Source organism: Falco naumanni, chromosome 1 (assembly GCF_017639655.2).
Source record: "Falco naumanni isolate bFalNau1 chromosome 1, bFalNau1.pat, whole genome shotgun sequence".
NCBI lineage: Eukaryota > Metazoa > Chordata > Aves > Falconiformes > Falconidae > Falco > Falco naumanni.
Window position 1 is genome coordinate 68,690,156 of NC_054054.1, and position 21,778 is coordinate 68,711,933.

General features: G+C 38.4%; 1 protein-coding gene across 2 annotated transcripts in view; it reads left to right on the top strand.

Moving 5' to 3' along the window:
• Nucleotides 1–4,822, top strand: part of PAPSS1 (3'-phosphoadenosine 5'-phosphosulfate synthase 1) — a 56,499-nt gene extending 51,677 nt beyond the window's left edge. For both annotated transcript variants that reach the window (XM_040598072.1, XM_040598063.1), the window contains exon 12: nt 4,096–4,822. In XM_040598072.1, the coding sequence (XP_040454006.1) occupies nt 4,096–4,234 (139 nt within the window). In that variant the 3' untranslated portion in view covers nt 4,235–4,822. The remainder of the gene's footprint in view (nt 1–4,095) is intronic.
• Nucleotides 4,823–21,778: the final 16,956 nt, after the last annotated feature.

The following is a 21,778-nucleotide window of genomic DNA, read 5'->3' on the forward strand; positions in this document are numbered from 1 at the left end:
CATTCAGCATCATGGGGCATTCCCAAGGCATAACACAGACTGACATGGCAAAGACTTGACACTGTATGGGGCAGTGTTCTGTTCCTGTAGAAGACATGGTGTAAGTCATGACTTAATGCTGCAAAGGCAGATTTAAATACAGTGAAAATCCTTCTGAAAAGGGTTGTAAGGTTAGGTTTCACCTCATGACAGATCCTGTCCAGGAAGTTTGAAGTTGGAGAAGGAAAATTGTTACGGGACTAAACCCCAAATAAGGAGACTGGGAATAGTCTTAGGAATTAATTGGATCTAAAATTTACCAGCTGAGTAGAACATGGCAGTTGTTTCAAAGCCAGATGAGGGCAAATAAGTCATGTTATTGTTGTATTTCCATACATTTGTTTCCAAATAACCCGTATCTTGATGAATGGGCAAAACTATGAATGAATGGTCTTTTTATTGTGTTTAATAAAGTGGTCTACTTTTATTGTGTTTCCTGTATTTAAGAGTCATTTCTTGGTACCTCTAGAGCACTAGGCATTACTCTCCACAGAGAATGGGAATTTCAAGAACGTCATTTGCACAGTGCCAGATAACCTAACAGAAGGTGGGGGTTCCTGAGATAGTGATTGATCTTCATTGCTCCCAAGTGAAAAAATCAGTTACATAACATATTTTATACTTAGATTAAACCTGTAGGGAATACTTGTTGAAGCGGAAAACATTCTTCTCAGTCATTGTTTTAAGGTACTGTATTGACACCTCAGAGATACAGCAGAAGTTCCGTGTAGGACTGTGGGCATCTTCATGCAGTCATTTCCTGCTTGCAAACTGGTGGTAACTTCTTTGTTTTGTCACAAGAGCTGTAAGGTCTTTGAAATCTTAGCCTCACACACTGCTCTTGGTGTCTGAGTTCATAACAATGTGTAAAGAGCTGTCATTGCTGCTGGGGTTACTTGTGGTATTATAGTAAAAAACAACTACTGAATGCACGAAAATAAGGGAAATCCATTTAACAAATTAAAACGTCAGTCTTTGTAAGTGACGTGTTTGAAAAGATTGCTTTTCTCCTTTTGCTAGACATATGAGAGCACATCAAAGCTACATATTTTCTGTTGGCCTACCCCTGCCCAAGTAAGGAGATTTCATAGCATGTGTGCGTAAGGCTTTTTCCACACTGCAAGTGTAATAGGGTTCTAGGTTGCTATGCCATGGAGCACATACCAGTCTCAACGTAATATGTCTCAAGACTGGTTTTCTGTTGACAAGTTTTGTTGTGGCTTTATTTATGCCTTTTTTCCTCTTTCTTTTGGAGAATGCTTTTGATTGCATTGACACCAAATATTATGTCAATACTAGTCAAAATCAATTGGTAGTAAAAGGTCAAATCCATGTTACAGGCATTTGCTAACATACGATGTGGCTCAAAGAAAGCAGCTCAAATCCTAGCAGCCACTGAATAAAAATTTCAAAAACATTTAAGTTCCATGCGCAGAAAAGGCTTGGGTTAAGTTTTATTCATAGTCATTCCAAGTCTCACTTGAGAATGAAATTTGAATGGCTTTGGCATTTATATTTCACGGCAGCTTTAATGGTCAGATATTTCCCCCCTGTCATGTTCTGCTCAAATGCATTTTGTGTAGAGTAGCTTCTAATATCCTCAAAGTTCACTATGAACAAAATTACCTGACTCTTCTTTCTGGTTCCTTTTTCAACAAAATCAAATTATTCATACTGATACGTTTTGCTTTCATAATGCTGGTGATTCACATCACAACACAGTGCCAGTACTATTAAAGCATTTCTGGTTAGTGGAGATCTCAGTTTCTGATATTCAAGAGATTTGATCTTTACTATCAGTAAAGACAACAAGTATTTGAGTGGTTATTCAAATACTCTGTTTTAGGTATGGAAGTGGAGGTTAAACTGGAAACAATAAAATTGAAAATGCAGTAATTTTAAACAAGGCAAGAATTACTGTGTTGTTTCAACATACGGTATATGTTGCCAAAGCTCCATTTGAGTCACTTCAGTGTTTACTAGTTAAGGTGTTTTTGTTTGATATTTTTTTTTTAACTAAAACCCCATTCAAAACAGTAATTTTGGATAAGGAGAGGTTATCATTAATACTTTTGTACTTGTTAATAGTATTTCTGAAACATTTCTAGAAATGTTATGAGATGCTGAATGTAGTATGTTTCTTAAATAAACCTTGTTCATGTTTTCTTTCCTCTTAGGGTTTCTATAGATCTCCTTAGCTTCTTTTAATGTTTCTCTCCTTGGTATCTCCACTTCCTAGAGGTGCCTTTTATGCAACCAGCGATGAGAAGAAGCTAAAGGAATTGGGGGTCTTACTGAAGCAAACTTATATGGCATATATAAATGTGTTGTCTTAGTACTTTATTTCACTTGTAGGGCATGGAAATTGAGTGTTTTTCTGAAAACTTAACAGGCAAAGTGGGGATAAAGCAGCTAAAATTTTTTAATGCATGAACTTTGGTATTGCTACCACACCGTAGAGAGAACCACACATGGAGCAACTTTATAGTACTTACTTTACTATTCTCTTCCTGATCATCTGAACACTTAGTATTTTTTCACTAGAATTAACCAGGCTTATCACCTCCCCACATATGTTTTATAGAAATAGTTTTTGCAAAGAACACAAGTTGCCTTCAAGCAGCGTTAGTGAACAGTAGGCATGTCTCTGCCAAGGAAGAAAATTTTCAGGCATTATAAATAGCAGTGACATAACTTTTTCTCCCATGGGCCTACATCAACTTTAAGTTTTCATTTTTGCATAACTTATATTTTGCAGAATTGAAGCACAGTAGGGTTTTTTTGCCTTGTGACACTTCAGGAACCCACAGTCCAAAATTGAGAGCAGTAAGAAAAAAGCATGTATGGCAGTGCTGTTGTGTAAATGTATGCGATCCAAATCAAAAAATTATGGGGCTAGTGGTTTTGTGAAAGGGAACCACGGAGTGCTTTCTGCATCTTGCTAACTTCCATACCCTACTGAGCGTAGTTCAGCACTTAGAGCCAAGTTCTGCCCTCTGATGTGCACACTTGGCTCTTGTTTCTATCTGAGGCATGTGCATCTGAGACCAATACTTGGCTATTATTTCAAACAGACAAGTGAAGAATGAGTAATGCATACATGTTGCAAATTGAACAAATGGCATGAGTAAAATTGCGTATTTAATTTAAGAATAAATTATTTTTCCTTTGGAGCATTTGATATGCCTCTGGTGTTCTGGTCTTGTTTTTCCTGTTTCAGTCCTGTGAGGAGTAAGTGTTTAACTCGTAGAGCTTCTGCTGCTTATGACCACATAACTGAGAAGTTAATATTCATTTAGATTGTCATGTTAACAACGATAAACAATCCTGATCTGGGTTCATTTGTGTATTTGTCCAACTGAATTCTGTTTTTCAGGAAGAAACATTTTTAGGGGAAGGTAATTTTATTTTTCTGTAGGTTTTTTGTTTATTTTGAACTGTATGTGCCACATTACTGATATGAATATATTTGTATATGCATGCTCAGTGGCTTGCAGTGGTCCAGCTGTGGAGCTTGCCTCTAGACTCTGAGGCTTTCACTTTCTCTGTTCTGCAAAGTGTCCTTCCCTAAGGTTTCATGCAGCGTTGTTTTTTTGCATTCCGTAGTGGCACTGAAGTGACCTTCTTCAAACCAGCACATAGGGCTGGTCCACTGCCATGGCAGGGCAAGGTGCAAAATGGGATGCCTGGCAGAGAGCTGAGACAGGAGGTGGAGGAGACTGTTGTCTCTCAACAGCAGTTACCTGTTTCCTAATAGAGAGAAAGCCAGGCTAGATGGACTCATTTCAGTCCACAGATCAGTTTGACCATGACCATGCTGCTAAACTTCTGGAGTTACCTAGTAGAATATTGTAGAGGGCGTAGAGATTTACTGGCATTGCTGGCCAGTGTCTGGAAATGACAGTTGCTATACAGCATTATACTCCCAAGAAGAAATTTATAAAGTATCAAGAAAGCAGAAGGAATATGAGCAACTTTTCTTGCTTTTAAAATGTATTATTTTTCCCTCCTCTCCCTTGCTCCTCTCCCCTCTTTCCCCCACTCCTACTTTCTCAGCCATGAAGACTTTGAATTTATATCGGGGACCCGCATGCGCAAGCTGGCTCGAGAAGGACAAAACCCGCCAGAAGGCTTCATGGCTCCTAAGGCTTGGACTGTGCTGACAGAATACTACAAATCCTTGGAGAAGGCTTAGGCCTCTTATTAACTGCAGATCAACCTTTGACGCCTGATTTATTTACGAGAAGGGGACCACACAGTCACCATTCATGTTGCTTTGTTGTGGTGTCTGTCAGGAAGTTCCTCTCTGAAAACAGACTCTTTCTCCTTAACTTAGCATCATTCTTTGCCTGGTCTTATGGGTTCTATTATGTCCTGGCACCTAACTAGCTGCTGGTTTTAATGTCTTCTCTTTTATTACAGTTAATATTCTTGCAGTAGGATTTTTAACTCTTGTCTTTTTTTATATTTTACTGCCTCTGTCCTATAAGTTCTGCAGCTGTTAAATAGATGCAGCATTTTTCACATGTTATTTAAAGTGCTGAGTAGTGTCTGGTTTTAGTAGTTTGTAGGAGAAAAAGTAATGATTAGACCCTTAACTATGGATAGATTATCTATAAATCAAAAAAGTAAATACGTTCTAAAAATCTGTAAAAGTGTCCTCATCTTTATCTCATAATCATCTCCAGAAGCACTTAACATTAATTTCTCACTATATGTAATGAAAAAGCAGATTATTTTTTTTAATGTTGCATAATTAAACTTTTTTTGCTTTCTTTGTTTAGTTTTGGAGTTTATTGAGTTGTCTGGTGATTTTCTTCTGCTTTGGACCTGTAGAGATGGCCAAGTAATGAATAAAAGAAAATATATGTTTTTCACTTTTAATTGATAATTAATCTAGGTAATTGGGTTTATATGTGCTTGTTGCCATAGGTGTCAGTAGGGAATGCTGTATTTTATTTGATAAAAGTTGCCAGGTTTTGATTCCAAATATACTTGTTCAGCCTTCTACAACTTTAAACAAAATATGACAGACCAACCTTGAATTCATGTGTCGTTGTTGCAAAAAATTTTTTTTAAAAAAATCCTTAGATCTTGGCATTCCCTGACAAACACTTTGTCCTGAGGTTAATTTTCTAGGTTTTTTCCAAATGTCCAAAGAATAATCTCTTAGTTCAGATTTGCTTGCTTGAAAGACAAATCATATGTTCTTCAAGAACTCCTAAAAAATCCTGAAGTTGGTGAATTCAGTATGTGAAACACTAACTGCTAAAGGAAAACATAAAAAAAAAAATAAAAAATGAACACACACACACCTCCCCACCTCCCCACCCCCCCAGTTCTTTCAATGTAGAGTAACACTGACCTATTGGGATCTTTTGAAGCATTTGCAAGTAACCCTTCTTAACCTATTAGCTATAAACTGTCTCATACCCTTATCACAGAAACTTATTTTTCTGTTGTTAAACAGTGTATATAGGAGGAACTGCTGATATGGCCTGCTAGTGAGCCTGGATGAAGCATATGTTCGTCTAGAGTTTTTTTGGACAGAGGGCAGGTTGTGATGATGTGTAATGAATGTGATGATTGCTACTTGCAGTATCTACTTGTTCACAGTAGTATTTAAGACAAATGTTTTGAGAATTACTTCCTTCTCTTTTCTTCCTCTGTCTCTTCAAAGAGATGTAGGAAGTATCTTTTAATGGGATTCTTACCTCTGATAGAAGGTAAAGCAGAATTGGGAAAAGACAAGAGGCATGTTTATTAGCTAACCACAACAATTACTTGAGACTGTGTTTTGGTGCTTTAAAGCTTATTTCTTAGAACTGCTGAACAGATTTTCTTCAAACTTGGCTTTCTTTTTAGATTGTATCAATATGTAGAATGTGTGAAATCCAGAAGAAAGAGTCAGTTCATCTGTTTGCAGCTGTTCATGCAAAACTTCAAATTTAACTATGAAGATGAACAAGAGTTATCAGCTGCTAAATTGGGATTTGCTATTGGGAGTCTGCACTCTTTGCTGTCAGGTTTGATTCTTCTGCTAGCTATGATGAAAGGTAATAAAAATATTTTGGCAGAATACAGGTGAAAGTATATAGAAGTCAATGTTTTAAAAATGCTACATGTAGTCCAGAAAATAAGTGGGAGTGGTAAGCATGAATGTGAATCAACCTGTAAAGTTAATTTAGAAGCAGGAATGCCTTCAAGCAAATTAATACAGCTATAAAAAGCAGATCTAGTTTTCATACTTAGCTGGTTTGATGCTGAGGCCCTGTTGTTACAGTGCTTCTGGAAAGCATTCCTTGCAAAGCTCTGTATTAAAGAAGCTTTCAGGTTTATTCTAAATTTTAGCCAACAGCCGTGGCATTCCCAGCGTAATGCTGATTAAGAACAGGAGCATCTGGCTGATTTGTGGGCAGAGCTTGCTCTATACAACAGTATTTTCCTGTATCATATGAGTTTTATCTGTAGAGTTCAAATTTTATCTCTTGTCTGCAGCCACCTTATTTAAGGAAGCTGTACTTCCAGGAAAAGGCTACCCCACAAACTGTTCTTTTGCCAGCGTGTCTCTTTCTTTAGCTTTTCTCTCAGTGCATAGCATTGTCAGTTGGCCAGTCCTAACATTCTGTTTTTAACAGTAGGTTCCCCCTTATTAAGGGTGCTATGTTGTTTGAGGTCTTCTGAGACAACAGTTGGGTGTCTTCAAGGAGGCAGTAACAAGGACTAATGAGATAATGGTTGTTGCACCCAACACCTGTCTTCCCACACCTGCTGTGTCACCAAAGAGCAGTGACCTCAGGAACACACCATACAAAAGTAGTAATACTCTTGAACCATGTGAATGGATATGAGGACAAGCCTGACTTAACTTTCCAGTGGGGAAAAAATATAATTCCATTGTCTTATTTCTTCAGTTCCTAAAATCAACTCCCTTTTTTATTTATTTTTTTTTTCAAACTGGAAAAATAGAGGTATCACGAATCTAAGCAGTTATATAGGTGTGTTCTTTTCTTATGAAGAACGGCAAAATTAAATCTTCAAGTATGTTCTTTTTCTAAAGGTCACTTTGCTTTAACAGTCAAGAAGAGTTTTACTCTGTTCATTCATCTACCCTGTAAAAGGTTCTTTACCTGGTACTCGTGCCCAGAATAATTTACAGCTGTTATCCTGTGCTTTTATATGGTCTCAGGATGATTATTCACTTCTAGTTGATCATTCTGAGGTATTGGGCATGTGATGTATGAAAGTAATAACACCCTTGATCCGTATGGCTGATACAAGGACAATGTGGACCCAGTTTTCCAAAATACAGGGATTAATGAGGTAGGTGGAGATTGCCAAGACCTAATCCTTGGGATTAAATGAATGGTACAAAATTACTACCTCTCCTAGGTGACAGTAATAATTTCAGATGACTTTGATTCCTGCAGTACCTGTGAGCAGCTTAAGAAAAAGGCAAATTGTTTTTTTTAAGAACCTCATGGCCGAGAATTCTGTTTTCCTATGTGAGCTCCTGTATGCCTGTTTTTGACTAACATGAGTATTCAGGGTAAATTTTCAAGTAAGGATCTACACATTGTGATTGAAAAATAGTAGATGAATTCTAAGGATGATTACTTCTCCCCTTTTTTTCTTTCAAGAGGGGATCTGAGCACTAACAACTCAGTAAACCATCAGAAATGTGAAATGGGAAATAATAGACCAGGTCACAGTGGGTTTTTAGATGCAGTTTGGAGCTAACCAAGCTTGTAAATCTGGAATAATTCAGTAGAAGTCAGGAGGGGGAGGAAATAAGTGGATGTCTTGGTGTGGTGGTGGAAATAGAACAGGGCTACCATGAACTGTGTAGCCAATACTGTAATTGGCTTGGGTTTGGACCTCCCTTGCATTTCATTTTTCCTTAATGTCAAAAAGTTCCACAGGTAGGTCACATGGAGGGTTAAACTTACTGCCTTTCCATACTGCAAAAAGAATAAAAATTAATTTGAGCATCCTGATCAAATACCAACAGAGTAGCCCAGATCCTTTTCCCTTCCTGATGTACTAAATGTGCTAATGTATTACTCTGTTCCCCTGTAAATGCTGACAGCTTCAAAAACAATAACATCCCCTATATCTCTGGTCATGAGCCTTTAAGCTTTTGTGCTAGGCACTGTAGGAACACAGAAAAAAACTCTCATCTCTGCTTCTCTGTGAGTCAGAAGATGAGTTTAATGCATCTATGGCACCATCTCCAAAGACAGGGAAAGGGAAAACTATTCCTTCACTTAACATAGGAGAATCCACAGGAAAAAGTAAGATGGAAACTGATTCTTCTTTTAACTTTGCATGCATGTCTGTTTGTCCATTTAGAGGGACAGGATTTACTGTGGTGCTGTAACACTAGTAAAAAATATGTAGGAATTCTCCTTCTTAAACCTGACACAGAATCCTTTACAACCACCCATAAAATAACAGAGAATTCAACCTGGAGTAAATTGGCTGAATTAAATGCAAGAATGAAAGCAATTGATAGCTCAGAATTAGTATTTTGTTGTTCTTCATAAACTTGTCTTGGAAACTTGCTTACCGAAATTCCTCATTTAAATGCTGTTAAAGAGGAGAATGATACTAGTTCCATTTTTTTCATGTTAAGAGTTTTTTTCACAAGGTGGAGCTGAGAAGTTAGATTGCCAAGGGTAAATTTAAAGCCCCAATGGCCAATTTCTTGGATAGGAGAGTTCCTTTCCAGCAGCCAAACAGGTGTTGGGTAAACGTGGTTTAAAGGAAGACTGTGCTGATGTTTCTGCTCAGTTGTGTTATTTTACCATGGAGAAAGCCTGAGGGCTGGAATAGCAGTGTCTCTTTTAAGTTTGCTTTCTCATTCACAAAAAAACTTTTAGATTATGAATATAGCTAGATTTTTACTAGGCTTTTGAAGTGTCCGTTGAAGGGTTGTCTTTATGCAAGCTCAGTGTCTGCCCCTGTGGTATTAGGATTTTTAAAACCTGTATCACTTTTCATTATTTAGTCTTTATTAAAATCACTTACTTTCTTCTTTATGGGATGGGATATGTGTGCATGAGCCAGAATCATGCTTTCAGCATTTCCAGAGCTGTTTGCCCTAGAAACCTCATCTTGATATCATTTTAGAGTGGGGAAGGCAACTACACGGAAAGCTAGAAAACACTACTATAAAGCCACATCTGGAATTCTTAGACAGTAAATGGCTCCCACTTTAAACAGAGAATACAGAGATTTTTATATGCCATAAAACTCAAGGAGCCTTGGATTCAATATAAGGACTGTCACCTGACCTTCATGTTAAAATACATCTACACAATGCTTTGAAGTATTGTGTATATAGTCAGAATGCTACCTGTCTATGTATAAAATGATTAAAAAAAAATGGTATAAATTTCAATGGGGTGGAAATAGCACCCAAGTTTTTCTTTTATCTCTGCAAACAAAGCTGTGTTGTCTGTGGAGTCCTAACTCATCACTCTAAATTGCATCATAAAGAATTGCATCATTTTGACCATATTCACTTCTTTTAATCTCATAACAGCAGTTACGATTGCAAGTAAAAGACTTGCAGCCTAAGCTGTGAGTTTTCAGTTTTTGCTGAGCACCTGCAGATCTCCACTTTCCACCCAGATGACTTGCGTCTGAATTTTTGTGGTCTAAATCACTTATTCCTGTAATGATTGACGGTAAAGTTTGTTGCAACAGTCGTGATGAGACAGATGAGAGACACCAGTATCCATGTGTTAATATTCCCTGAACATTATTGGTGCATTTTATTTATTAGAAAACATGACATTCTGTTCAGGAGGACAAACCCACTCCCCTAACATGGAAACATTTCTCTGATTTCAGGATTGTTCCTCACAGAAAAACGTTTAGGCTTTTGTACTAGATTTCATCAGCAGCTTTCTCAAAGGCTTAAGTGGAAGCAGAAGAGACTCCTTGACCCTTAAGCATTGGGTTCAAATGGGTTGCCTGTAGAATGGAAAACTACAGCTGGGTAATACATGGAAGGTTGTTTGTAGGATTGCTTACATGCCATTGAGTTCTGCCTTGTTTATAGTTCATCTGCCACCTATGAAGAACAATATTTTGATCATTTGATTGAATTTTTTCCAGACAGCGAAGACAATCATGAGACAAGATCATGTTTAAGCATAACTTTCCACTAGGAAAAAGTTTAGCACTATTATAGTTTAAAATAGGATACAGTCTGAAAGATCCAGTTAATTATAAATATAATTAAATGAGCAAAAATTTCCTATCATACTATGTGACAGCAGAGCAATAAACATGCCATCAGAGTCAACATCAAAAGTACAGTGCAAAATGCAAAGTATTTTTGATACTTCTTAATTAGAGACAGTTACAACTAACTCCTCTGTTCATAATTTCTTCAAGGAAAAACACTGCTGCTTTCTGAAAACTGAAAATGTGTTTGCTTTACTGGTAGTTAGGAGACACTCAATGGCAGTGATTCATCATAGTTTCTAATGTTTTGCTGTGAGTATTTTTAAATACATGCACACTTCTGAGCTCCACAAAGAAATGGCTTTGTTAAGAACATGAGAAAGTTTTATAATTTTTCTTTGTATGCATTCTTGGCTATTTTACTTACAGTAATTTGGTCATTTTTCCTTCTGTGCAAAGGAAAAAAAAAAGTCTCGTAAAGATCAACCTTATGTAGAGAATGGCTACAGAATTTTCATCAATTGTTAAAACACCTATAGCTGTTTTCCTTTTCATACAGACTTTTGGTTCAGGGATGTCCTTAGTTCATATTATGAAGATTTCTTGAAGAAAAGTGTGTTTAAAAATGGTGAGTTGCTGGTGGAGAATTCCAGCATAGCCTCATTCAAGTACTGGCAATAAAAGACCATGTCTTGTAATATGTAATTCTTTTTGTTGTGGTTTAACCCCAGCCAGCAACTAAGCCCCACGCAACCACTTGCTCCCTCCCTCCATGTGGGATGGGGGAGAGAATCAGAAGGGTAAAAGTGAGAAAACTTGTGGGTTGAGATAAAGACAGTTTAATAGGTAAAGCAAAAGCTGCACACAAGCAAAGCAAAATAAGGAATTCCTTCGCTGCTTCCCATGGGCAGGGAGGTGTTCAGCCATCCCCAGGAAAGCGGGGCTCCATCACACAGAACAGTTACTTGGAAGACAAAATGCCATAATTCTTTGCATCCTCCTTTTCATTCTTTTCCCCCCGGGTTTATATGCTGAGCATGATGTCCTATGGTATGGAATATAATCTGTTGGAAAAATGAAAGAGTGACATTGGCCGTAGGCTTGCCAGGCTGATGCAGGGGCTTCTAAACTAATGGTGATAGTGGAGAGGAACACCAATGTGTGGAGTGGAGGAGGGGGTGTTGCCCTCTATGTCGGTGACCATCTGGAGCGCATGGAGCTCTGTCTGGGCGTGGATGAGGAGCTGACCGAGAGCTTATGACTTAGGATCAAAGGGAAGGCAGGGACAGGAGACATTGTTGTGGGGGTCTGCTACAGGCCACCCAGCAAGGAAGACTGAGCGGATGAGGCCCTCTCTAGGCAGACAGGAAACACCTCACATTCACAAGCTCTAGTCCTTGTGGGGGACTTCAGCCACCCCGATACCTGTTGGAGGGACCACACAGCAGGGCCTAATCAATCTAGGAGGTTCCTGGAATGCGCTGATGTTAACTTCTTTGTCCAAGCAATAGAGGAGCAAGGAGGAGAGGTGCTGTGTTGGACCTTGTTCTCAGCAACGAGGAGGGTCTGGTGGGGCATGTGAATGTCAAGAGCAGCCTTGGGTGCAGTGACCATGAAACAGTCGAGTTGAAGATCCTTAGGGCAGCAAGGAGGGCACACAGCAAGCTCGCTACCCTGGATTTTGGCAGAGCTGACTTTGGACTTTCCACGGATCTGTTTGGTAGAGTACCATGGGATAGAGCCCTGGAGGGAAGAGGCACCCAAGGAAGTTGGTTAATAGTCAGGGATCGCCTCCTCCAAGCTCAGGAGCGGTGCCTTCCAACACTGAGGAAGTTGGGCACAAAAGCCAGGAGGGACCTGGGGATCTACAGGCTGGTCAGTCTCACGGAGCAGATCCTCCTGGAGGCTATGCTAAGGCACATGGAAAATAAGGTGGTGATTGGTGATAGCCAATAAGGGCAAATTGTGCCTGACAGATGCGGTGGCCTTCTACAAGCATGTTACAGAGTTGGTGGATAAGGGAAAAGATGTCATCTGCCTGGATTTGTGCAAAGCTTTTTATACTGTCCCACATGACATCTATGTTTCTAAACTGGAAAGACACAGATTTGATGGGTGGACCATTTGGTGGGTAAGGATTTGGCTGAAGGGTTGCACTCGAAGAGTTGCAGTCAATGGCTCAATGTGCAAGTGGAGACCAGTGACGAGTGGTGTTCCTCAGGGGTCAGTACTGTGACTCGCGCTGTTTTAACATCTTTGCCATTAACATGGACATGGAGTTCGAGTGAGTCCAGAGGAAGGTCACGGAGATGATGAGAGGGCTGGAGCACCTCTCCTATGAAGACAGGCTGAAGGAGTTGGGGTTGTTCAGCCTGGAAAAGAGAAGGCTTTAGGGAGCACTTACAGTGGCCTATGAATACTTAAGTGGGCTTATAAGAAAGATAGAGACAGAATTTTTAGTAGTGCCTTTAGTGACAAAATAGGGTAGATTTAGATTAGATATAAGGAAGAAATTCTTTACTGTGTGGGTGGTGAAACACTGCCACAGGTTGCCCACAGAAGCTGTGGGTGCCCATCCCTGGAAGTGCTGAAGGCCAGGTTGGATGTGGATTTCAGTAACCTGGTCTAGTGGAAGGTGTCCCTGCCTGTGGCAGGGGTTTGGAACTAGATGGTCCTTAATGGCCCTTCCAACCCAACCCATTCTATGATTCTCTAATTCTAATATCCCTTTGGTCAGTTGGGGTCAGCTGTAGCAGCTGTGTCCCCTCCCAATTTCTTGGACACCCCAAGCCTTCTTGCTGGTGGGGTGGTGTGAGAAGCAGAAAAGGCTTTGAGACTGTGTAAGCGCTGCTGAGCACTGACTAAAGAATCCCCGTGTTACCAATGCTGTTTTCAGCACAAATCCAAAACATAGCCTATACTAGCTACTATTAAGGAAGTCTACCCCAGCCACAACAACGATTTCAAAGGAATATTATGCCTTTTCTAAAATTATAGTTGAGATATAAATGGAAATTCAAAGCAGTGTGTTCTGTCTAAAAGATGTGCAGAAAGAAATGGATATTCTTCAGTCAGTGGTTTTCTGGATAAGAAAAAGCTTCCTTTTCACATTTTAATGAACTTGAAAAATAAACCATAAATGTCCTAATCTTTCTATGTGCATCCTTAAAATTGTGTCTTGATGAGGGAGCAATGTGTTTTATCTCTTATTCAAACACTTACGCTGTCTTCAGGTTTAGGATTTGCTGAATATTGGCAGTGAACTGAAAATCATGGTCTATCTAGACCAATCCTACACTAGACAATTTCAGACAAGTAAACTCATGTTTTCATTTAGTCACACTTAACTGACATTTTTCACCTGTATGTAACTTGCAACAACACCTCATTTCAGTTTTTCTTCATAACTGTGTAACTAACGAAAGAAAATTCAAACCGTTCTTGGTTTGATTAATGTCTGTATATCTTGAAACTAATGCTAAAGAAATAAGTGCCTTTCCACATTAATTTTGTAATGTTAACTCTGGAAGACATCACTGATGTTCATCAACGTGAAATGAAGAAGATCTGGCTGCCTGTGGAGAAATTAATTTGATTGTTTTGAGAGCCTCCAGAGCGTGTGCTGACTCGCCTCTCTCTAAGTCTGTGACTGAATGCTGGAACACACAGGTCCTTTTTGTTTTGAAAGAAAAGGGGTAAGTCACTGATTTCTTGAATGTGACACAATGGGGCGTTCCAAAGAAATAGATTTATCTTAACTAACCAAATAAAGACAAAAACACGGCTTACAAAATGATCAGTACAAATTAGAGAAGACCTGCCTGCTAAAACCCAGACATTTGTGCCTGTGTTCATCCCCAGGGAGACTACCACTAATGTGAAGAATTCCAGCATTGAAGAGGATTTTATGTAGTATGAATTTATTATGCATTTCATGGTTCCTGTGGAATTTTCAATGTCTGCTCAATCTCCATGTGCAATTTTAATAAAATATGTGCTCATAGTGCATTCTGCTCTTATATCTTTTTCTTCCTTTTCTCATAAAATACTCTGTTATTGTTTCAGGCTGAAAATTTTCTCGACTTGGATGTGCTGAGGAAGCATCGCAGTTTACAGGGGAACTCATGCAGTTTATAGTTTCATCAGGCAGCCGTGAAAAGTATGAAAGAAGAGGCTGGAGAGTATTCTGTGATGATGGAGTTTCTGATTTTGGTCAGGGCCAGTATAAGAGGGACCTACAATCTTTTTTTGGTTTGCAGACTACTACAGGTGTGTAGGGTTTTTCTGTTTGGTTGGGTTTTTCTGTTTGGTTGGGTTTTTTTTTTTTTTGTTTTAGTAAGCATTAGTCAACCTGTAATCTTGGTATTGTTTAGTTACCTTCTGAGGTTCCTTTAGTGGTAGTCTTTAGTGGAAGTGCAGTTCACAAGTTAAAAACCATTGCCCTAGAATAACAGTTAATGTTTTCTTGAATTTTGTCGATATAAAATTATGAAGTACAGAGACATTCAAAGAGGCAAGAATAAAAATAAAAGGAAAGAATAACAGAAGATTATAAGTGGAGCAGGCAGTATTTGAGGGGTTAACGTGTTCCGATTTGGGCCAAACTCCGTTTTACATCCACCACATACAAAAAAGTTGCTGGTGTATGTTGATTCTCTGGGTTTGTACATTACTACAAATGCAGGTAAGAACACGGTGTAAAGCTAAGACAACAGCTCCAAACCCCCCAAGGCTCAGAAGGCAACCATCTGAAGGGAAGATGACTCTTGCCTTCCCGTTAAAGAAGAGGAGCAAAAGAGGAACTGAGACCCTGAACTTTGGGACTGGATCTCTTGTACATTAGATATGGAGTTAGAGCCAAGGCAAATACCACTACTTTATCTGGTGGAAGGTTCATCTGTAATAGCCTTGTGTACACAAAATGCTGAACATTATCGGTGTAAGAAAAAATCATGTAGACTACTAATTTTCTTCCACTTGGTTTTCTCATTTGAAAAGCAAGCATTGTCTGTCGTGTCGTTGCTGCCTTAACCTTGGCTGCTTTGGGATTATTTTTCTTGGGCTTGATGGCCTTGACCTTTCATATTTAGGGTTTACCTAGACTCTAGATATCTTTGTGGGGCTCTAGGAGCTGGTTCTCTTTGGACTCTCAGTTGCTTTCTCACTGTAGCAGATGCTGGATCTCTTTCACAGGCAGATTTTTTTGGGTTTTCAGAGCATGCTTTTCAGTGAGCTTTGCTATTTTTACTATCTCTGGAGCATGTTTTTGTGGTCTGTGGTTTTTGGGGTGTGAGTTGGTTTGGTTTTTGCTTCCCCCTCATATTTGTGGAGCTGAAAGCAACAGTTATGGTAGTATGAACCAAAGTGTCCTAGTTCACCATCTTGCTATGCTTCTGCTGCTGTTTTTCATGCCACAGCTTCCAGTCAAGAGCCTAATTGCTGAGAAACAGAGAAAGCCTTGATACTGTATAAGCACTGTCCAGCAATAACCAATATATCTGTGTGTAACCAATACAGTTTTAGTCACAAATCCAAAATGGAGCACCATTATGGGCTGCTGTAAAGAAAGTTAACCATCCCCACTGAACTCAGTAAACCTTGCTGCTTAACTCAAGCTGTGAAGGCTGGAGCAGCTCCAGCTCCAGAAATCCTGCTATTTTTCCATATTGGGCAGAAACTTCTCTTCTAATGTAGACAGAGAGATGGCAACGGTAGTTGTGATTGCTTGTGACTTGACTACTCTACTTCCACATGCTACTATCTCTACTTCCATATGCTTCTACCTCTACTTCTATATGCTTCTATCTATGGAACACCAAGTGGCAAGGTAAGTGTGAAGCCTGCTGAAAGAATTTGTGCTAAATCTGGAAGTAGAGCACTGCAATTATTTGCAGAAAGATTTTTATTCTTGCTATGATGTATCACTTTGTTAATACAACAGTCAGAATGGTTTCTCCTCAGAAATGAAGCAAAACAGTATGAGCTTAAGTGACATGGAAGTAACTGAAGTTCTGAACAGAAATTAAGAAAGTGAGGAGCTCTGAATTACTTTTCTCTTAATGTCTTTTAATAATACATACTACATCTTCTGACCTCATCTCTCCATTGTTCTATATTTTGTTTTCTCTAATGCTTCTGTGATGAGCAATATGGATCAAAGAGTTTTTGTTTGCTACTAATCTGAGATAAAGACTGTAATTCTTCAATATTTCACAGTAAAATGATAAATAATCATGGTAGCGAGGAAAGCCTTCTTGTTTGTAGTATGACACAATTAAGCTGCATCTGGTAGCACTTCATCTGCAAAATGTTCACAGAACTGTTCCCACATCATCCACAGTACTGATGCACAAACTGGGTAATAATCAAAAAGATATATTTGTTACAGGCTTCACTGGAAACAAAGAGCAAAAGGGAAGCCTGCTGTTCTCCGAGTAAAAATGTACTAATCCTGCAATGAGGGGGACGACAACAGGGGAACATTAAAACTTCAAATCAGCACAAATGGGACAAAATACTAAAGGAATTTAGTGTTTTCACTAATAGGGGTCTTAAGCAGGGCTCTTTAGTAAAGGCCTGATTGCATAAAAGCTGTAAGATTGATTGCTCAAAGAACTTAGTTTTTAAACTGACTTTCAGTTGTTGAAGCTCCACTGGATTTGTTTTAATCAATAGCACTTTTAAATTGTAGGAGGACAGAAAAGTGCACTTGGAAAGTGATAAGTTTCTTGATGATTTAGATTTTTCCCTTGTCTCTGGTACCATGAGTGTTTTCAACCCAACCTAAAAAATACAAAGCCCAATTTGCAGGTTGATAAGCGTGTCTACGAGCTCTGTCACAGCGTCTCTATGGGCCTGTTCACCTTGTGCTAATTAGATGTCATTCCCAATAGGATAACAGCAGTTCTGCCCTTACTGTTCATGCTCTGGGATTAATTTAATGGGTGCAGTGCAAAATGCTACGTAGACTGCTGTGAGAACAGGCTGCTGTGGGAACAGTTGGCTTAGCACGCTCTTGCCTTGGTAGACTTTCAAGCCACTTGGATCTTCTTTCTGTGGCAGCCAGTGGTGGCAGATGCCCTCTTATGTTCAGAGGTGAATCTTGTCCCTGGAAAAGTAATTTTGTAAGTGCAAAAAAAAGAGTGTTGCGGTTTCACTGCAGAAGTCAGTATTAGATCTTTTCCTGACACTGTTGAAGAGGCCTTACTGTCTTGTAAGTATGAATGACTTAACTGGAAGATTGGAATATTGTCAAAAACTTAAGTCGTTGCTGAGGGATTTCTTTTTTCCCTTCTGTCCTATCTGGTAAAATTGAGCATTCTCTGTAAATACATGTAGAAGAATAAGTGTCTTCCCTTTACAGAGTTCTGCTGAACAAGCAGGACTGTGTTGGTCTTCCTCAGAATTAAATACCAGCCAGACCTGCTGTTCATATGTGACATGCTTATTTGCATCTGCTCTGATCTTTTGCCCAAATAAAAAAGCAGGAACTGAATAGGATTTAATTACGGCTTATTTAAGCTTTCTTTTATGCAGACAGTTGTGGGGTGTATATTTATCTAAGCAGAACTTTGGAAACCTGGTCCTTTCTGCTCCCCATTTTCTCTTTTTAAGAAAGTTATCTACCCAGTGATATTTGGTTTGTTGTTGTTGTTTTGTTTTCTTCTGATAGAAGTCTACATTTAGCATAATAACATCAGGCTACTTCTGTCATAAAGCAAATAGACTATTAATTTTTATCTCACTAGAAGTTCTATGCAAAAATATTTGCATTTTTCTTTCTGAGTTATGTAGTTTCTTAGGGCTCTGTTTCATCTGAAGGAATTCTTATTCATCAGGGTATGAGAGGAATAAAATTAGACAAGATTCATCTTTCTCCTGTTTGATAGAGCTTTTAATTGCTTCTCAGAAGAACTTGCCAAATCTAACTTTTATTACTTTTTTTTTGGGGGGGGGGGGCTTCTCTGGATTTTTACTAAATGATACTTATGCTTATCACCTATAAACCAAACTGTTTTACTTGTGGCTTAACCAGTTCAATTAACGTTAAAAACAGACATGAATCTCTCGCCATCTTTAGAAGCAAATTATTTTTTTCCAAACTAAATTTTCATTCATTTATCACGTTCTGATAATTTTCTCATTTACTGGGAATGTGCCTTAGAAATGCTAGCTTGTTTCCACAGGACACGTTGCCTGATGGGTGAGTGAGGTATACTCAGTATGATGAAATCGTGTTCCTAAATGAATTTTATCCTAATTTATGGTCAAGAGGTGAATTTGTTACTGATCTTTTCTGACTTGCAGAATCAGTTCTGTAGAATTCTAGTGCTAAGTGTTCTTTAGAAGAAATCACATAATGAGAAACATGAGAGCTTTTTTTTTAAAAAATCTCTGCCTTTAATAGAAAGTTCTTCTGATACTGAAGTGACAATTGGGTGGCATATTTTTTTCTTCAATGTTGTTCAAGTTCAAACATACTAAGGTATTTGTAAGTGTATATACAAGTATAGAGCTATAGACAGAGAAATATGTGAGAAGAGAGAAAGTATCTTAACCACAACATATGTTTTTGTTGAGTTTCATCTGTTTTCTTCAGTGACAAAGCCACAAGATGATCCCTGTTGGGATTGCAGGCTAATGCAGATATGGAAGAATGAGCTGGATGCCATATTGCTTAATCAGCCAAGTGTTTGGTTAGCCTGGCTATTTTGTGCAGAGGGCAGATGCGTAGCCCCTGGCAGAAGTAATACAACGGGAGTTTTCAGATCCTGTCATTCTTTTTCTGGTGGCAGTTGGGAAAAATATATATGCTATACAACCAAGCTTTGTGTAATGGAAGTCAGCAGTATGAAAGTCGGTGAGGAAGAGCAAACAGTATCTTTTTGTTGTTGGCATGTTTCTTGGAGATTAAAGGACCTATACAGAATATTATTTTAAGCACTTTCAGTTTGCTTACTTCAGTTGTCAAAGTTACCTAGACAAGCCTTCTAGGCCTCTTAATATTGTCATTAGAGAGCTAAGTCAACATATAACACAGAAGGGAAGCTTTTTCGAATTCAGGATGGTGTCCTCCCTGCTCAGAGAAGTACACTCAGTGTGGTTTTGCAATATTTTGTTTTAACTTAATGGTGCGTGTACAATGGCAAAGAAAGAATAGTTAATATCACTGAGAAAAGTTTTCCTGTTAAGCTAAAGGTAAAAAGACTTCCACTGCTATCAGATTTTATTACTGTTCAGGATTTCATAAAGGCCGTTTTGGATTCAAGCAAAGCTCTTAACATTTTTTTCTCTTGTAATATATAGGATAGAAAAGTCATGGTTTGAATTAGCTTGATATCCACAGAGAGTATAGAAAGGAAAAAGTCTGCTTTTAACTTTTATTTAATTACTTGGTAGAATTCAGTTTTATGTAATTCTACTTAATTTTACTCTATAACACTGAGAAGTTCTGTGAGAATTAACTTTCTTAGTAGGTATAACTTTGTCCCATGCTTAGGATTGTTTTTTTCTGTTTAAGCCAATGGCAAATCTTGAAGACATTATGTTTCTGATGATGCAAGGGTGTTTTTCTCCATGTCCAGTCTTTTAATTAAGTTGCAGTACAAATGAATGGTCATGATTTCATAGGACTTGATTGCCCTTTCCTCTTATGCCAGAGAATATGCTGGCTATATTAACAAGAAAATGTTTCATACCTAAAAGTGGTAATAAAGGAGAAAATGAGAGGCTGATATGAAAGAAATCTGTGCGCACACACACACACACAAAAAGCCTGTTCTGTTGCTGTATAACATAAACATCATGATTTAAAAATAATGCATTAATTAAAATGGCGTATGATCCTGGAAAGAAAAGGGTCATGTAGAACAGCGTGTAACCTCTTGAAAAATAAATCAGGATAGTTTCCTGGAATTGGTTTAGCTTGGGATCCTAATAGTACCTCTGGATAAACCTGTCCATGACACTTTTCCACCTTCTTTTGTTGTTAGGCTTCTGTCAACCCCATTTCCCTCTTTATTTTGAACTTGTGTTATGTTCTAATGTGTCCTATGATTCTGTGTTAAGGACTATTGTGGTTCAGAGGTATGAAACTTGTTGTTGTGCACAAACTTAGTGTTTTCTGAAGTAAAGCCTTCTGCACTTGATTATGTGCTACCATTTAATGTCTTTGATTTTGCTTAATACTTTAGATGGTTAGAACAAGTCATTGGAATACATTATTTTTGCAGCTATCTCATCCCCATTTTATTCTTTGCCTACATGTTAAACTTCATAACTAGATAATCTCAGAGAAAACCTTATTTGTTTAGCAATGATGGCAAAAGAACACTTTTGGAACCAAAGTGTAACATGACAGTGGTTGTTAGAAGTTGTTTTCTGCCTTTAAGTGCAATGGTAAAATCTGTCCCTGTATAGAAGGCTAATAAAGCCTAAATGAGAAAATCCACACTGATGGAAACGAGTGGTGCTCTGCTGACTTCATGGGAGCAATGGAAATGTACACATTTGCATTTGGCTCAGAAACCTAAAGGGCTGTGGGTCCTTGAAGGTTCAAGTGGAGAACAGGCCTTTTAGCCTGGTCTTTGCATAAGAGTGAATTTTACCCTGGGTGGATTATCCTACATAAAAGGCCTTCATCAGTTTTTACCATATGGTTAAAACACATATACATATTTTTTGTGTTACCTCCAGGCAATGTGAAGCAGCTGGTATTAATGAATAAAAATAGCCAGCAAAATCATGGCATGTGGTTGCTAGAAGGAACAATTTATAGCCAGGAGTCTTGTAGATTACTAGAAAGAAGAAAAAAAGAACAACCCCAAAACATATGACCTCTGAAAGCATGTATGAACTCTAAGTTTCATCTGTATTTTGGGCACCTGGACTGCTCAAGGCAACAGAATACGGAACTGATTAGAAGATATTAATTCTGTTCCTATTGCTAAAAATGATAGGGAAGGGAATTGGAGACAGTGTGGTGTTTTGGGTTTCTTTTTTAAACACCGTTGCTGTGTTTTGTTTTCTGGTTGATCGTAGCATCAAGATATTTCTAGCTTCATGGAGAGCTTTGGAAGGCATAATGTGATTTTTGTCTCAGAATAAACGAAATACAACTTACAAGCTAACCTTTTGAAAAGGTAGTCTTACTCTAATACAGAACTGTGAGCCCCAGTAATTTATTTCATAGCCATGGTTTAGATTTTTACCTGCTAAAATGTAAAGCAGACATTCTTTCTACACAGAGCAATGACAAAATGCAAGATTCTCATGTTTCAGAAAATGACTCTTTAATGGCCTTTACCGTTTCATAATGAGTTACCAAACTCACTGAATGAGCACTGAACTTTCTTTAAACCTTCACTGAGGCTCAGCTTATGTGGTTTTTTTTTTGTTTGTGTCTTTTTTGTTTGTTTGTTTTTGATGTAAGCCAGTGAATTCATCTTTTATTTCTCATAAAGGCTGTCATTCAAATAGTGGGAAGATCAATATAGCATGCAAATTCTATAGGATGTGAACACTAAAAGGGATTATGGCGTTG